General features: G+C 40.1%; 1 protein-coding gene across 1 annotated transcript in view; it reads right to left on the bottom strand.

Moving 5' to 3' along the window:
* pik3r4 (phosphoinositide-3-kinase, regulatory subunit 4) overlaps nt 1–19529 on the bottom strand; it is a 52731-nt gene that overhangs the window by 27616 nt on the left and 5586 nt on the right. The window contains exons 3-9 of the mRNA XM_055650959.1: nt 16376–16958; nt 15604–15738; nt 15253–15474; nt 10286–10459; nt 9101–9246; nt 7252–7455; nt 1746–1947 (exon numbers count right to left, since the gene is read on the bottom strand). Coding sequence (XP_055506934.1) covers nt 1746–1947; nt 7252–7455; nt 9101–9246; nt 10286–10459; nt 15253–15474; nt 15604–15738; nt 16376–16958 — 1666 coding nt within the window. The remainder of the gene's footprint in view (nt 1–1745; nt 1948–7251; nt 7456–9100; nt 9247–10285; nt 10460–15252; nt 15475–15603; nt 15739–16375; nt 16959–19529) is intronic.

Here is a 19529-nt window from a genome sequence, read left to right as displayed (position 1 = left end):
ATGTGGAAAGGATGTTTCCACTAGTGGGAGAGTCTAGGGCCAGAGGTCATAGCCTCAGAATTAAATAACGTTCTTTTAGGAAGGAGATGGAGGAATTTCTTCAGTCAGAGGATCTGTGGAATTTCTTTAGTCAGAGGATCTGTGGAATTCATTGTCACAGAAGGTTGTGGCAGTCAAGTCAATGGATATTTTTAAAGCAGAGATAGATAGATTTGTGATTAGTACGGGTGTCAGGAGTTATGGGGGAAAGGCAGGTGAAAGGGGTTAAGAGGGAAAGATAGATCAGCCATGATTGAATGGCAGGGTAGATCTGATGTGCATAATAGCCTAATTCTGCTGAAGGTAGGCATGCAGGTGCAGCAGTCAGTAAAGAAAGCGAATGGTATGTTAGCTTTCATTGCAAAAGGATTTGAGTATAGGAGCAGGGAGGTTCTACTGCAGTTGTACAGGGTCTTGGTGAGACCACACCTGGAGTATTGCGTACAGTTTTGGTCTCCAAATCTGAGGCAGGACATTATTGCCATAGAGGGAGTGCAGAGACGGTTCACCAGACTGATTCCTGGGATGGCAGGACTGTCTTATGAAGAAAGACTGGATAGATTTGGTTTATACTCTCTAGAATTTAGGAGACTGAGAGGGGATCTTATAGAAACTTACAAAATTCTTAAGGGGTTGGACAGGCTAGATGCAGGAAGATTGTTCCCGATGTTGGGGAAGTCCAGGACAAGGGGTCACAGCTTAAGGATAAGGGGATCAATCCGCCAAAATCGAGATGAGAATTCATGTGGCTTTTTTCCACACACATTGTGGTTGGCCTTCTTTGACTCAGCATGCCTTCAGAGCGAGTAGTTGAGTCTTCATCTCTTCATTCATGCCCTACATAAGAGGAGCCACATGAGATCGGGTCATAGTGAAACCTAAATGGTGACTTTGGGTTTCAGGGGATAAAAGGAAAGAATTTGGACAGGTACGAATGGTAAAACAATTAATATTCCAATTCCATATAGTTCAAGCTTAATTGTATAATAACATGACAGCTATGAGTTTATATCAACAAACCCTACACTGGAGACTGCAGCACCTTTGGGAATGCCCGCATGCGAGAGGTACAAAAGAGAAAAATAATTTCTATGGTTCTTAGGAACTTATAGTCAATTTCAGCCACAAAGGATTAATAATTATTCGAATCCACAAAACAACCTAGAGCTCGTAAAACCTGTGCAGCATTGTTTTAGCCAACAATTTCCTGCTTTCCACATTTGTCCTATGTCATTAGAACAACATCCTTGGAAAGAGTGCAGTCTCAAAGTGGGTTTGTAGGGAGCTGGAGCACCAATTTTAAAATTTATTTTCTCACGAAGAAAATGGCCATTATATTTGAGGAAAAGCAGATTTCAATAGCATAAAGGACATTTAATGAGAGTAGATTATGAGCAGACCGCCAAGTCTTTTAAAAGAGAATTCAGAGCTAGCATGTTCCAGAAAGGAAAAGATGGCAAGATTAGCAAGCCCTGATGACCCCCCAAAAAAAGTATAATGTCCAAGGAGGACCACAAGGGGATTAGATCTGCATCTTTAGTTCTGCCAGTACAAAATTTTAAAGGTATCTACATAATCCTGTTCTCTATGTTTCGACTGGGCGAATGACTAAACAGCTGTGGCAAAGCTCTCACTATGTATATACTACTTGACAATTATAATCAAGGCAGCGAAAAACGGAAAAACGGAAAGATAAAGAGGACTACCTCGTTTATCATCATTTTCTTGCTTTGTCTTCACAAGATCAATGTGCCTTCGAGGGATTCCTAATGCAGCCAGATCAATCACGCCACTTTGAGCGCTGTCATTCATGTGGCTTTGGTCCACCACATTGGCTTTGGCCTTGTTTGACTTCAGCATGAAATCCTTCAGAGCGAGTAGTTTGTCTTCATCTGCTTCATTCATGCCCTACATCAAAACAAATGAGCCACATGACAGATCGGGTCATAGTGAAACCTAAATGTTGACTTTGAGTTTCAGGTTGATAAAAGCCAAACTAATATTTGGACCAGGGAAGAATGATGTAAAACAATTAATATTCCAATTCCATATAGTTCAAGCTTAATTGTATAATAACATGACAGCTATGAGTTTATATCAACAAAGCCTACACTTGGAGACTGCAGCACCTTTGGGAATGCCAGCATGCGAGAGATACAAAGAGAAAAATAAGTATCATGGTAGCGTTAGGAACTTATTCTGGAGTCTCACTTTCAGCCACAGAAGGAACAGTTCCCCTCGTATTCGAATCCCCCACTATTACAGCTCACCTAGAGTTTGCCTTCCCCACCTGTGCATTCATTCATCCCTTGTTATTGCCAGGACCGGTTGCAGAATATTCTGAGTGAAAGAGGGGGGGGTGGGGAGAAGCGCTATATTTCATAGGTAGAACAACATAGGTAGAAAGAGGATCAGAATCCTGAAAAGTGGGTGTAGGGAGCTGGCCGGCCTCTAGGGTTATGATCTCACGACTTGGGTTGTTAATTTGAGGAAAAGCAGATTTCAATAGCATAAAGGACATCATGAGAGTAGATTATGAGCAGGCGCCAAGTCTTTTAAAAGAGAATTCAGAGCTAGCATGTTCCAGAAAGGAAAAGATGGCAAGATTAGCAAGCCCTGATGACAAAGGATAGTGAAGGCTTGTACAGAGGAGAGAATTTAAGAAAGAGAAAGGAGGACCACAAGGGGCCATGAAGTATCCTTGGCAAGTAAGATTTATGACATTCTCCAAGTTTATCAGGAGTAAAGGGTACCCACGGAATGATTGGATCTCCTAAAGATTAGTGTGAATGGGCGAATGAGGATCGGCGTGGACTTGGTGTGGCAAAGCTCCTGTCTCCATGCTGTATCTTTTGATCAAATAAATAAAAAACATAGGGTTGATGAATCCACGGGGCTGGATTAAATATATTCCAGGATGCTATTGGAAGCAAGCAAGAATGCAGCTGGAGCTCTGACAAAGATTTTTGCACCATTATTAGCCACAGGAGAGGTGCCAGAAGATGGAGACAGTTAATGTTCTTTCATGATTTATGGACACAGTGAGGTTTGTGTCCATATACAGGAAGCTATGAAGCGGTTAGAATCTATGTACATTTAGAAAGACTGCATGCAGAGTCCGCACAGCTTTATCTGCCTCACTAATTGGATTGGGGAGGTAATTAAGATTGATGAAGGTAGGCTGGTATTGTCTAAATGAACTTCAGAAAACAAGATGCTAAAGGGGCTGCCCCACTTGGGCGACCTAATTGGCTAGTTTAGAAGAGTTTGAAAGAGAAAAAAAAATGACATGTTGAAGACCTCCTTTGACTACTCTCGAGCATGAAGAAGAGTAACGAAGACCTCCAACGACCTTGTGTCGACCATGCTGTGAGTACGAGTCGAGGGCAAACTCGCCAGAACTCACGGATTAGGTCGCCCAAGAGGGACAGGCCCTTCAAATCTTTATTAAGGGTCCCTAAATCTCATCCCTTGCCTCTCTCAATAACCTGTGATAAATCCCATCAGTCCTGGGGATATATTCACCTTAATGCTCTTCAAGTGCCCCAAAACCTCATTTTTCTTAATCTCAATCTGCCCTTGCATATTCATATACTCCACAACCAACTGAATCAGTCCGAGGAAGGGTCCCAATGTCACCTATCCGTGTTGTCCAGAGATCCTGACCCGCTAAATCACTCCAGCGCTTTGTGTCCTTTGGGTGGGTGAAGAAGGGCTCATTGGTGCATTTTACGAGTCAGCAGTGGAGTCAGAAGCCGGGGCTCTAAACGGCCATGGAGATGGTGAGAGCCAGGGATGGGTCATTCCATTCACATTCTGCTTATATTTTATATTTATATTTATTTACATTTCTGAGACTCCATGGTGCCTCCAAGTCATGGGAGCAGTGTCATTAGTGGGCCAGGGATGTATAGTCATTTCATTATCTCGTGAACTCTGATGGTCCAGAAAAACAGATAATGCAGAAAGGCTCTGGTGCTGGAAAATCGGTGTTCATAGAAACATGGCAAAATAGGTGTAGGAGTAGGCGATTCGACCCTTCGAGCCAGCACCGCCATTCAATATGATCATGGCTGGTCATCTAAAATAAGTACCCCATTCCTACTTTATCCCCATATCCCTTGATGCTTTTAGCCCTAAGAGCTAAATCTAACTCTCTCTTGAAAACTCTGTAGTTAATGAATCAATATCCCATTTCTATATATTAATTTGTTCGGCGCAGAGGGAGAACAAAGAGGGAAGAGACAGAGACTTTAAGATTTTGCCTTCCATCACAGTGAGGAGTTGTTTGGTGAACTCACTGTGGTGGATGTTAAATTTGTGTTGATTGTGTGTTTTTGTCATTTTTTATTACATGCATGGCTGCAGGGAAACAAAGTTTTGTTCAGACCGAAAGGTCTGAATGACAAATAAATTCAATTCAATTCTATTCATTCTACCCTTTTCTATGCATATATAAATGTTGACTGGTTAACTTTCTTGCAATAAATGGTTAGTTTCTTACAAGCTTCAGTACATTTGCATTTCTGGGCAAGGAAATCGTGTTTCATTTCCCTGGATGCTCACTAAATGTACCACAAACTATGTGTTAGCGGGAGAATAGCCTATACCAATGTAAATTAAGATAATTCTTTTTATAACAAATCTCTAAATGTTGGCTGAACAATCCATTACGACCACTTTTCAAGTTCAATTACTTCTCTGTTTATACTGGAGCACATGAGAAATAGATTCAACAGAGCACTCTGCGCCCCTCGGTCCAACTCCACCCTTTCACAAGATCATGACTGATCCTTTCTCTTAAGTGCATTAACTCCAGATCCCCTATTATCCACAAATCTATCACTTTCTGTTTACGTACAGCGTCTAAGATTCATACTCGTCTTTGACACAGAATTCCAAACATTTGCAATCTCTAGATGAAGAAGTCCATTTTAAATTTAATAACTCAGCGGGTCAGACATCATCTCTGGAGAAAGGGAATAGGTGACATTTTGGGTCGAGAATCCTTACCTATTCCTTTTCTCCAGTGATGCTGTTTGACCCACAGAGTTACTCCAGTTGTTCGTGTCTATTTTCAGTTTAAACCAGCATCTGCAGTTCCTTTCTACATACCCATTTAACATTTTCTGAATTATCAACTATTTGAGATACCCGATTCTGGATACTTCAGCCAAGACAGCCATCTCTGAATCAAACCTCTTAAGCCACAAAATGCTCTTTTGTATTTCAATTACGGTAGATCATTTCTCATCCTTCTAAATTCTAGACTGCATCGGCCTGGTCTACTTAAAGGGCCTGTTCTTGTGCTGCACTCAGTTCTTCTTGCAGGAAAGGCAAAGTACTGTATTCCTTCCTAACACGTTATAGTCTCACATTACCTTTCAGTGATGCGTATATGAGAACACCCAGGTTTCTCATTGTTTAAATAGTGCTTCATTTTCCTATTTCTTCTGCCCGTGAAAGGTTGCTAACTTTCCATGTTATATTCATCTGCCTGATCCATGCTTATTAACTTAGAAATGTCAAGCCCCTTGAATACATACAAATACTCAGAATACATACAAATAGTTTTGTGTTCCGAGTACGACTATAAATATTACTTTGTGGCGGCACCTGGTGGCAACCCAAGGGCACAATAAACCATCGACTCTACAGGACAGCGTCTTGGTGTGGGAGGCGCTAGTCACAGGGTCGGTACCCGAGTTGGTATTTAAGGCCGGGCAACGCCCGTAACCTTGGAGGAGCAGGGAGCTGTAATGGAGAGAATAAACATGTCCAGTGCATGCAACTCGTGTCCGATTAGTTTTTGGCTGGACTCTTTCGCGTGCCCGCCACACTTGTGACCTCGACGCCCAGGAGTGTAATCCTGGAAGGGAGATTTGAAAAGAAAATGCATTCTGCCGCTGCCGCCTATGCGGCCGACCTCAACGCGGTCTCCCTGACGATACCTACATTTTGGACCTCCCAGCCGGGAGGTTTGGTTTATACAGGCCGGATCCCTATTTTACATCCGCGGCGTTACACCCAATGAGATCATTGATTAGATTGTGAATAGTTGGAACCAATTACCAACACACCAGTCAGAATCTCCCATCCCAATTATTTTTTTCTCTGTTAAAAAACTACTGTTTTGATTTGTTAACCAGTCCTCAACTGAGTACACATTTTGTTTTCTTATTAATAACTTTTGCGTGGCATTTTATCAGTCTCATTTGCCCCAATCTATTCTACTAACTACACTCCTAAACAATTCTAAATGGCACATCAAATATGATTTTCCTTTCATAAATCTATGTTGACTCTGCACAGTCCCATTAGCAATAGTTTAAAGCAACTTTCAGTTACTGAAGTCTGAGTAACTTGACTGCAGTTCACTATTTTCTCTGCAGATAATTTCTTAAATAGTGGGTTATCTTTACTTTCTTCCAAATTTTAGAAGATAAAAGCTAATGTACCCACCATTTTCATAGCAATCTTCTTCAGAACATCATAAAACCATGCCATCAAATCCACCCTCCACCAGCTTTTCAAAGTGTATTCCAGGTTCCCGTCATCTTCTGGGTAGAATAAAAAATCCTCACCGCCCATCTAACCCTTCATTCCTCACCATATGCCTTTTTGTTGCCTGTTTAACATCTCCATCACAAGGAAAGATTTCTCACTATCTAAGCACCTCACAGCTTGATATATCCATCTAGAAAAGTTTAGATTAACATTATCAATTTATATCCAAATTGTATGGAATCTATTGAGAGGACTAATTTTGGGAAGGGAAATCTTATCCAGAGCAAATAACACAAAGAAAATAGGTGCAGGAGTAGGCCAGCATCACCATTCAATATGATACGCATGATATCTACAATATGTGTTGTGACCTATTGGATCTTTGTAATGGTTTCAACATATACGTCTATAACCGACCAAGTCTGCCTTATTACTTACATTGTAACTTACTACCAACACAAAACAATCTGTAGAAACAGAAAGAAAGCCCAATATTGGTATTGAAACTAAAATTCACTGAAGATCCCTTGTTAGATAATTAAATGTAGGCTGAGCAAACGTCTTACTGAGCATTTAGTCATTTAGCCCTGATGACTTGAAAAGTACAATGAGCCAAATTTTGTCCCTGACAGATTGGTCAAAAGTGAATAACAAAGAAATTAGGAGATTCAAGATTTGTTGTTAAACTTGTATGTTAAGTATTACCTGGGAAAGCAATTTCTTTAACAACTGGGCAATAATTGGGTCCTCGGGGATTGGGCATTCCAGCAGAAGTCCATTTCGTATTTTCTGGCGCAAGTACAAATGCCTGTAGAGATTCATTATGTCCTTCGATCGCAATACATAGTCAAATATGGAACGGTTGACTGGCTCTTTGAGGACGCTCAGCAACACAATTTCCTTGTCTATCTGGAAGACAATCCCCAAAAAGACAGTGAAAAACATATACTAGACTAATATTTACATACAATACCTCTAATAAAAACAAATACGATAATAAACATAAAAACAAACACCATAATCTCTAGACTAAAGCCACTGCAGATGCTGGTTTACAAAAAAAAAAAGACAAAATGCTGGAGTAACTCAGAGGGTCAGAAAGCATCTTTTGAGTTCTCCATGTTCAAACACTGGTATTCTCCATGCTCTCCAGAGATGCCACATGGCACGCTGAGCTTCTTCAGCACGTTGCATCTTTACCGCAATCACCAGAAAAGTGATGTGTTTGAATGAGAGACCAGGATATTAAACAGGCATTTTTCATTTGTTTATTTCCCTCTCTTATTTCATTTTATTACATTTGCCACACTTTGCAAATGGTTCTGGCCTTGAATCCTGGGGTGTTCTGCTGTGTATTTCCCTCTGGCAAACATTCATTGCTATTCTCCATTATTTGCAACTTGGGTAGTTTTCTGCCTGTGCCATTACCCTTTTTCCCCACGTGCTTCAATCCTGGAGAAAGGCCAATTGTGCGGTATTTTATCTGTGTCTTTTCGAAATCCATACAACAAGTACAATCAACATGACATGGCCACTCACTTTCATCAATATGTGAAGCCTTCACTAAATTAATTGCAGTGATGAGGTCTTTAATTGAGCGAATAGACTAGAGAAACTGCATTTACTTTTCTTGGAACAAAAAGTAATCTCTGGTGGTACTGAAACATGATATATTGAGATGGTAGACAGAAATGTTCTCATTGCTAATTGACTGAAAAACCAACAGCATCAAATTCTGTAGACAACCAAAGAACCATGATTGGTTTAAGAGGGAACTGCAGATGCTGGAGAATCGAAGGTTACACAGAAAAGCTGGAGAAACTCAGCGGGTGCAGCAGCATCTATGGAGCGAAGGAAATAGGCAACGTTTCGGGCCGAAACCCTTCTTCAGAAGAAGGGTTTCGGCCCGAAACGTTGCCTATTTCCTTCGCTCCATAGATGCTGCTGCACCCGCTGAGTTTCTCCAGCTTTTCTGTGTAACCAACCATGATTGGTTAGTTTCTGCCACAACAGGAGTTGTCATAGAGGGAGATCAAAATATGGTGTTCAAGAGCAGTTGAAAACAAAATGATGAGCAATAAGAAGATGGCAGAGAAAAGGGACTAAATTGATCATTTGTGCATTGGACTGGCATGGATTTAATGGACTTTGGCTTCTATCACTATTTTTTTTTGTAGTTTTATAGCGTTTATTCTTGTTCCCAGTCATTAAGGGAATGTTACTGTAAAATAAAAACCTTAAGTAAAAAGTACTTAAGTACAAATGCAATTTGTATAGGCGCCAAATTTGTATCTTTTTTCCTAAAAGATGGATTAAGTTATCAAATAGAAACCAGGGAAAAATAAAAGTACAAGCACAAATCCCACATTGTAATCTCCAAATTCTTTAAGGTATGTTGCGAAAACTGGTTAAAACTGTAACAATTATCTCATGCACTATTATTTGTACTAAACATTACAATAAAGAAAATAAATGGAGACATTTTAACTACATCAAAAGACAATCAACTGCATTCTATTTAACCATGGAACAAGTCAGGTAACACAAATCGTACCTGTATTATTGGTTGGGAGATGAATGGATTGAGGAATGGCATCAGTTTGCAATAAACGTCAGCAATATTCAGATGCTGTGCAACCACCGTTATGAATCCCACAGCTCCATAACGGATCCAGAGATTTGGGTGGCACAAAAACGGTGCTAATGTGAAAAAGGAACAAGATTTATTTATTTATTTATTAATATAAAGTCCACAAATGTTAACACAGACAGGCAGTTACCTGTGCACTTTGCATGGATTTAGTTAGTTTAAACCATTCCATATTTTAACAACATTAGTAAGGTAATTAGAAATACACAAATACCATTAAGTACATCATTGTTTTAGTTATATTCTACGGAAAGCTATACTCAGGATTCTAATGATCCTTCCAACAAATACATCATCTTTTCACAGGAAACTCTACAATATTGTTTCTGGGTACAATTGAAAAGTCATTGTGTATACCTTACCACTTGAGAAAGAGAATACTGGAGCCCCAATACAATTGTTTATTAATTCACTCAGACATCCTTGGCATTGCTGCCTTGGCAAATACAAACTTAATCCTCTCACACAGACATTAAATATTAAAAGGGAGCTTTTACATGTTGCTATAAAACTTTATATCCTAGAGATTTAAATTCCTGTTTGTTTGTGGGTTTTTTTTTTTTTAATCTGTATTGATTTTCCACCACCATTTTTCTTAGTTGTACAAGACCTCACCATCCAACTTTTTATATATGCTATCCGGCCCATATCCCTCCAAACCTTTCCTATCAATGTACCTCTCCAAATGCATTCTAATTGTTGTTATAGTACCAGCATCAACCATCTTTTCTGGCAGCTCATTCCATATACCCACTACCCTGTTAAGGGTTAAGGATGTTAGATAACTCAACACAAGAGGTAATACGGAGTGGATGGACCTTTTGTTCCCAAACACAGGGTTAATAGTGGTTTTATGAGAATTAATAGGAGATAGAAATTAGCTTTCATGTTGCATACAATAAATAGCCTAATAATCATCCTCCATTCAATATGTATCTGAATGAGGACAGGCATGTTTGAGCTGGACCGTCTTACATAAATGCAAAGTTTTTGTCATCTGATTACCATTACAGATAGTGACTATGACTAATATAAATATTCCAATAAGGAAAAAGAAAACATATCCCTCTTAACAAATGTAAAACTTACCAATATCGTTGGCAAACTCATAGATGTGAGGTTTTTGCAGAAGTCCCAACTGACACATGCATGTCATCGCATTGAGGGCTTTATAGATCACAAACTCCTCAGCATCACTGAGTCCTTGTTGAAGAAGGGGCTTGAGGATTGATGAGCTCTGCCATCCAACATAAGCGGCCACACCTAAAAAAATAAAAACACCTTAATCAAGAACAATGCATCAAATAATTATCAGGACCCAAATGGTAACCATGTGAAGTTTTTCAGAATCTGATAACAAAAAGTTATTGGAATTTCTTTCTTATTGGTGAATTATATCATATATTTAAGCCTTTTTTTTTAAATAACAGGAAAGTCAGAATCAATTTTTTTTTTTAAATAATCTGCTTCATTGAAGATGGGGATTAGCTTTCCTTTTCTGTAGGAAAACGACTCCTGCACAGCACCAAACAGGCACTTTATAAACAATATGTGCTGTTGTTATACACTACTTTAAGGTAAACGATAGGAACTGGACTAGACTTGTCAAATAAATTTGGCACAAAATGCTGGAATAACTCAGCGGGCCAGGCAGCATCTCTGGAGAAACGGAATAGATTGTAGCGGCACCTAGTGGTTAGGCCACTTTTGCTATGCAAATCCTCGGCAGTCACGGGATATAGAGTGGTGCCCAGGTATATAAGAACTGACCTTTCCTCTCTCTCTCTCGCTCTTCCTCTCTCTTCATGAGAGTGTCCTGCCACTTCAGCAGGAGCTCAACCGACGCCACAAGGCTACAGCCTTTCAGCAACAACGATAACTATTATGTTAGAGTGCTAAACATGCATGTATATCTAACCCACAATGCCTGAATAAAGAATCCATTTATTCACGATGTTTGTGCCTCTACACGGTGACGTATTGGGTCGAGGCTCTTCATCAGGCTTAAGTTTGCGGAAAGCTTGACTTGTATTGCTATTCCACCAGAAGAAATTATATGCCTCATGCTTCCAAAGAGGATATGAACAGAGGGTGAAGAAGGTGTCCTGAATTGAAATGTCACCTAGATATGCTAGATGCTAGATATGCCATTTATTGTCACTATACATGTACAGTGAAAGTGAAAGCTTACCTATTCAGGACTTCCAGAGATGTTGACTGACCCACTGAGTTACTCCAGCAATTTGTGGGGTTTTTTGTAAACCAGCATCTGTAGTTCCTTGTGTCTCCGTGTGAACTGAGTACTGTATATATACTTTTATGGTGGACCAAACTACACCAATTATAGACAATAGTTCCAAGGGGAACTAATGTCATTCAGCTTATTCCAGGCATGTTCATTCCAAAATGACACTTGCTCACTAGAAAGCCTGGATACACTTCAAGAGACAGATGCCAGGGCACCTATCGCTAAGATCTTCTGCTGGACACATTAAGTTCAACAAGACCCACCACACAGCAATTCTCCAGTACTCAGGAATCTAACACTCTAATGCTAAGCTAGTCAAAACTGGCAGATAAATCCTTCTTTGTTTGAATAAGAATTCCCAAGATGGATATTAAGAAGAGTCGTACATGACACCGAGCAGGCCCTTTGGCCAACGTACACATGCCGACCAAGATGCCCCATCAACACTAGTCTCACCTGCCTGATTCTGTCCAAATCCCTCCAGAGTCTTGAGAAGGAAACTAATTTTTACCTTAAAGTATAGAATTAATTTTTCATGCTTGGATTAAATTAGAATTAACTTTTTCAATTATTTTTTTTAAACAAACCCTCAAATGCTATTAAAGAAACTAAAGCTGCATTGCATTTTTGTGCCGTCAAACGTTATGGAGGCATTCCAGGGCTGGGGCCTCAGCCACATTTTGCGTAAGATCTACTCATCAAGGCCTTTCAGCACCTTGCCAGATGCCTCCCAAATGTAGAGAGTCAGCAGATTCAGCATCTGCATCAGCCACACAAGTACAAGCAGACAGGGACAGAATAGTGTTCAATTGGGCCCAACGTAAATAAACTCAGTTTACATTGATTTTGGCATGCACACACTGTAGAGCTGTCTTACAGTTAAGTGATGAGCATACACATTGCCACCATCAGAAGCAGGATGCTGAAAGGTTAAAGTTACTTTATCTCAGTCACATTTTGCTATAAAAGTGACAAAAGTTAGTCATTTGACATTCAAAACCCATATATAACATACAATTTGCGTTGAACAAGTGCGAAGAAAGGTCTAAAATTAATTGGGAGGCACAAGAGACTGCAGGTGCTGGAATCTGGAGTAACAATCTGCTAGAGGAACTCAGCAGGTCAAGCAGCATCTGCTGGGTGCGGTGAAGGATGTGTTTAAGCTTCAGGATGAAACCCTGCCTCAGGACTAGAAGTGAAGAGGGAAGATGGCTAGTATAAAAGAGAGAGGGCTGTGTCGAGACTGAGACCCGTTTAATATTAACTGTTCCTGCTGAGTAATTTAAATGATTACGTTTTTTTGCAATTGACATGGAGCAATTTTCTTTCATCCCGACAACAAAAAATTTGAAGTAAATAAATTTGAATTTCCGTATATTCTTTTAATATCTTAGAGAAATTAAAAAAGAAAAATGACTCCCTGAAATATAAAAATTACATTTTAAAAAATTGAACAATTGGTAGATGGTAATTTCAGTGCTCATACACAGATTTAAATTATGACTATGTGCTTTTCAATTTTCATTTTGGTGCGAGGAGCCTTTCTCAAATCATTGAAAGGAGGTTTTATTGTACCACCTGGTGGTCGACTTTAGCAAAACCAATGAACTACTTTAGAATGAACAAGCAAATATATATGAATGCTTTTGAAACACACAAAATTATTTTGTTAGCACAAATACATTACAAAAAAATCTAAGACTATTCATATTTTTCAATATGATGATGGCACAGCTGGTAGAACTGCCCTCCTACAGTGCCCGGGAGCCTGGTTCGATCCGGACTACAGAAGTTTTCATATTCTCCCTGTGATAATGTAGGGCTTCCTCCAGGTGCTCTGGTCTCTTCCCACATCCCAAAGTCATGCAGATTTGCAGGCCAATTGGTCTCTGCAAATTGCCCCTTATGTGGAAGGAATGGTTGAAAAAGTGGTATAACATAGAACTAGTGGGAACCGATGATTGATGGTTAGCATGGACTCGGTAGACCAAAGGATCTGTTACCACGCTGTATCTCTAAACTAAACATATCCTTCCTCTTACTCTCAAGATAATAGTATTCTTAAACAAAAGGCATGCTCCTCGTGTGGCCACCTGTAATTAGCTGTTTCTAGACATGTTTTCACCTCTGAACCAAAAGCACAAACAACCCGATGGAAAATAATGCTAGTCTTGTACACAATAAATATAATACGTCAAAAAAGTGTTGAAATAAGAAGTCCTTGTTTGAAAATAGTGGATGAGACCAAATGTTACTTCAATGATAGTGAAGCAAAAAATTGTTTTATCTCTGAGCTTATCGTCCTTAAAAATATCTGTATTAAAACATTTGTAGAGAATATGGGATGAATCTGGAGAAAACCCACAGGGGGAACATGCAAACTCTGTACAGGCAGCACCAGTAGTCTGGATCATACCTGGGTCTCTGGTGGTGTAAGGCAGTAACTTTACCACTGCACCACTGTGCCATCGTAAATACTGGCAATTGAGATAGAAGAGGGAAATATAGAAAACAAATAAACAGGATAAAACTGAAATTTAAATCTCCAAAAGTAGAGAGAAAAATAAGATGGTGAATTGTAATTGTTACATTTAATAATAAGTCCCAAGGGCTACAATAGGCCCAGACAAGTGATAATTTAGGTTTATCATTGTCACGTGTACGGAGGTACGGTAAAATGTTGCATGTCGAGTAACTCAGCGGGACAGGCAACATCTCTGGAGAGAAGGAATGGGTGAGTTTTGGGTCGAGACCCTTCTTCAGTCTGAAAAGTTGTGTTTTGCACACTAACCAGTCAAACTAAATAATACAAAACATACCCACATTCAAGCCAAATTCAAATACAATATGTAGAGCAAAGGGTAAAATACAGAATACAGTTCTCAGCTTTGTAGGACATCCGTTGCACAGACAAGTCCAATGTCCTTCAGCCCAATTTGTCCATGCTGACCAAGAAGCCACATCTACACTCGTCCCACCTGCCCGCGTTTGGTCCATATCCCTCTAAACCTTTCCTACCTATGTACCTGCTCAAATGTACAATAAAATGAAACTCAATACAAAGTATTTTAGCACATGTAAACAAGAGGAATTTCAAGTAATCTTTCCAGAACACTGAATTACCCTAGTCAAATTGTGGGATAAATGCGATTTATTTTTGGTATAGTGATCAGCAGTAGATTAAAAGGTAGATAAAAATGCTGGAGAAACACAGCGGGTGAGGTAGCATCTATGGAGCGAAGGAATAGGTGACGTTTCGGGTCGAGACACTTCTTCAGACTGATGTGGGGGTGGGAAGAAGAAAAGAGGTGGAGACGGGGGCTGTGGGAGAGCTGGGAATGGGAGGAGAAGGAGAGAGAAAGCAAAGACTACCTGAAATATGAAGCAGTAGATTAAGTTTGCTTTATATTTTTGACTTACATTTTTCTGAAAAACAATTATCAGCATCTCAGGTCCAGCACTGTTTTGTCTCTCAGCGGCCTTAATTTATCTTCCTCTATTTACACATTTCCCATTAACAAGCCATGATTAACAAGCATGTATCATCTTTGACAACACCAAAGCATTTATGTCAACTGGACAATCTTGGTCTCTAAACATTACCCTACTCTGAAATGTAAACACACTCATCTTCTCCTTTTCAGAGTTCTGGAAAAAGTCATCAGCTTGAATAGTTAACTCTTCTCCATTCATATTTGCTACCTGGACAACTGGGTATCTCTACTATTCCTATTAATACAGTAAGATATAACATTGGACACAATTGCAGCACAATAGCAAGTTATCAAAATGTTCATACTGTACTTACCAACAATACTATCAAAGAAGGCACCTCGAAGATGCCAATCATTCTTATCATTCAAGAAGGTGATCATGTGCGACAAGAGAACATCATTTGCCTTCTGGCGACCAAAGAACACACAAAGTCGAGTTATCCCATTCTCCATTAAGGTCTGCTTCACAATATTTTCTGGGTCACTCAACAGCGTCACCACCTTTTGCTGAACCATCTCATGGAGAGCTTGTAATTCTACAAACATGGGATTCAGTTCATTAGTTAACAGGATTTTGCGGAATTGAGTTAGAAGAGTGAATAATTGTATTACCTTGTGAATAATATTAAGTTGCTATGAAAATAGATTATAATGTGAGAGATTACCAGAGTCGTAGTTTTCATTGGGATGTAGTATTTCTTCTGTTTCCTCTCCATTGAGCTCACTTTCCACGTTTAAATTATTTAACTGGACTATTTCTAAAAATCGGAGAGCTGTCTCAGCCAAAAGTGCTATGTTTTCTGTTAAAATACAATAGAAAATTATGATTAGCAATTCAGAAAGTATCGTTTGGAGAGACAGCGCAGAAACAGGCTCTTTGGCCCACCTAATCCGTGCCGACCAGCGATCCCCACACAATAACACTATCCTACACAAGACAATTTACCCAAGGCCACCAAAAGTATCTTTTACTGAAATAAATTGTAGTTCGGCGTTTGCCATGTTATAATATTCAGACAATTAAAGAAATGGAATAGTGTCAGAAATGTTGGTTTAAATCGAAAGTAGACACAAAATGCTGGAGTAACTCAGTGGGACAGGCTGCATCTCTGGAGAGAAGGAATGGGTGACGTTTCAGGTTGAGACCCTTCTTCAGACTGAAGGGTCTCAACCCAAAACATCACCCATCCCTTCTCTCCAGAGATGCTGCTTGTCCCGCTGAGTTACTCCAGCATTCTGTGTCTACCATACAAAGTTTAATGGTAGGTTATAACTTGCCAAGTCATGGAGACAAGAGACAACTGCAATCCCAACAGTGGAGCAATGGGGCAAGGACGGGAAAGAGGCAAAAAGAGAGGGGTTTCAATTCATATCCAGTTGGTTCACCCTATGAACCGGGTACAGATTAGAATTATTTATTTTATCTACGTTCCTTACCTGCATATGCTAATCTGACAAGAGTTGCTTCATCCTGAGCCAAGTGAGCAATACCTGGCAAGATGTACTCGGGGTAAATATTGACATCATTACGTGGCACCTCTTTGACAAGGGCTAGGACTTTTGTCAGTGTTCTGACTGCTTCAGCTCGGACCCTTGGTACGGAATCATTGGCAAAATGTAAGAGGTAAGGTGTTATTCGATCAAGTAGTATCTCACCACTTAGTCTGGTTGCTAAGTGGAGAATTAGTTCCAAAGCAGCTAATTTAGAATCACAGAATTGGAGTGTCTGCAAGCAAGAGGTGATAACAGACACTAAAATAATCAAACCATACTCTTTTGTTTCTCCATTGTTTTTATCCGTCTGGTCTTCTCCACACACATTTTGTAGAATATTTTCCAAGTCCTTCCTTATTACCAAGATGCGTTCATCAGCAGATTGGAAAGTCTCTTTTGCAAATTGTGCCATATAAGGTTGCAGAAAACTGTAAAACAACTCTGGGAAAGCTCTGCCCCTCTGTTGTTTAAGATGTTCTTCAGCTGTTAAACGTTTTTCAGGGTCACGCTGTATCATCTGAACAACCTGCAACATAGGAAGATCAATGTTCTAATCTTTAAAATAAAGCAGACAGGAGCAAATTATATTTTGATCATGTAATTACACAAGCAAACATGGAAATGTGGATTGCGAGATCAATATCCTAGAGGGGCTTCAAATCTTACAAATTTGTTTATCCGCCTGATTTACAAGCAACAAAATGCCATCTGTAGCAAACAGTTTGAGACTAAAAATTCATGGTTATAAGCAAGTAACTATATTTCAGGAATCCTCTAATTCCTTGACTTCCTGACCCACAGACTCCAATCAGTGAGAATAGGGGACAAATTATCCTTTACTATAATCCTCAACACTGGTGTTCCACAAGGATGCATTCTCAGCCCTCTGCTTTACTCCCTGTGACTGTGAGAAGGCATGTGACTTGTTGAATGTGACAATCAAGTATTCATTCATTCATTGTACACCCACAATTGTGCAGCCAAGTACAAATCCAATTCAATTTACAAATGCACAGACAACACCACCGTTCTGGGCCAGATATCAAATAATGTTGAGGCGGAGTACAAGGAGGAGATTGAGAACCTCGTGACCAGGCGTCACGACGACGATCTTTCTCTCAATGTCAGCAGAACAGAGGAGATAGTGGTCGACTTCAGGAAGCGAAGTGGTACACATATCCCAGTCTGCATTGACGGCACCGAAGAAGAGATGGTTGAAAGCTTCAAATTCCTAGGAATAAATATCACCTGCAACATTTTCCTGGACCTCCCACATTGAAGCCACAGCCAAGAAAGCACATCAACGCCTCTACTTCCTTAGAAGGCATAGGAGGTTTGGCACGTCCCCAACAACTCTCACCAACTTTTACAGATGTGCCACGGAAAGCTTTTTATCAGGATGCATCACATCATGGTTTGGGAACAGCTCCACCCATGACCGCAAGAAATTGCAGAGAATTGTGGATGCAGCCTGGACCATTCCACAAACCAACCTCCCTTCCATTGACATCTCACGCTACCTCGGCAAGATCACCAACGTATTAAAGGGCGAGTCGCTCCCCGGTCACTCCCTCCTTCCTCCCATCAGGCAAAGGGCATAGAAGTGTGAAAGTGCACAACCCCAGATTCAGGAAAAGTTTCTTCCCAGGCAACTGAACCATCCTTCCAACACTAGAGAGCAGTTCTGAGTTACTATATACAACTTTGGAGAACCTCAGACTATCTTTGATTGGATTTTACTGGACTTTGTCTTGCACTAAACGTTATTCATGTCATTCCATTCATCATGTATCTTTTGTAATCAATTGTAATCCTGTATGGTCTATTCGCTGACTGGTTAGCATGCAACAAAAGCTTTTCACTGCACCTCTGTACAGTCATTTTTGTTTTGTACAGTAATCAACCATAACTTACACGAGCTAAAATAATTGGAAAGGAAATATCGAGTAAAAATGGAAAATGCTTTAAATACTTTGCATGTTAACAAGCTTCTGAGGAGAGAGTAGTCAAGTACACATTTCAGGTCCATAATCTTACTGGTGAAATTCTCATCAATCTTGAACATTAGCTCCGATTCTCCCTCCACAGATGTTGATATTTCCAGAAGTATGTGTGTTTCATTTCAGATTTCCAGTATCTTCTGCTTTTAGTTTTGCATGTTTTGAGAAATAATCAAGGCTCCTGGTCGCTAATCACTATCCAACAGCAAAAATACATGCAAAGTGTGAAAAAAAAAATTATAGCTTTGCTAACCCTCTCTAGCTCTTCAATGAATAATGCTGCTTCCAAGAAGCCATCACAGTCGTAACAGAACCTGAATTCGTAGTCATCGTCAAAACCAAAAATGATAAATGGACAATGTTAAAATCATCAATGAACTATGATTCCAAAGAGAGAGAGTGTAAAGAGTAGGATCATAATTGTCATTTGGACCCCTTTCTAGAAACAAATTGAAATCTCCTGGCAAACCGTTTTTGCCTCCAAAATACATTTCAAATATCAAATAGACCCCAGACACCATTGGGGTTACATTTTACATTCACGTGGTCCACCACATTTCTGTGATGAAGGCAATCAAAACTTATCACTTCAACTAAGATCAAATCTCCCCCCTACATCTTTAGGCTGTCAAAGCCAAACCCCTGGCTGGAAGATGGCGATTAGTCAACAATCGGCCAAAACCACCAGCCAAACTGCCACTTAGCACGACTCGCACACCATTAACTTGACATTAAAGCCCCCGAGTTGCGCTCGCATGCAGTCCCGCGGAGCAATTCCAAGATGGCGCGGGGGGATGCATGTTAGGCCCCGCTCCAGGAGCTCTTCGACCCCGCAACTCGGGCGGGAGAAGTCGCCGTTGCAGGAAAACAGTGGTAAAATTTCTTTTAAAAAGGGAATATGAGGACTGTCTGATGCCGCCGTCCCAACCCAAAGTTGCAGCCTGTCCATTTCAGCATCTACAGCAGCTGCCTGGCCCGCCGAGTTCCACCCGCACTGGTTTTTTGCAGCTACGCGACGGTGAGGTGATTCCAAAGCTTGTTCGCAGTGTAAAGCAATTAGGATCTTATATGCTATATTATCATATTTCTAGAAACAT

The sequence above is a fragment of the Leucoraja erinacea genome, chromosome 2 (assembly GCF_028641065.1).
Source record: "Leucoraja erinacea ecotype New England chromosome 2, Leri_hhj_1, whole genome shotgun sequence".
Lineage (NCBI taxonomy): Eukaryota > Metazoa > Chordata > Chondrichthyes > Rajiformes > Rajidae > Leucoraja > Leucoraja erinaceus.
This window is presented reverse-complemented; position numbering and strand designations above follow the sequence as displayed.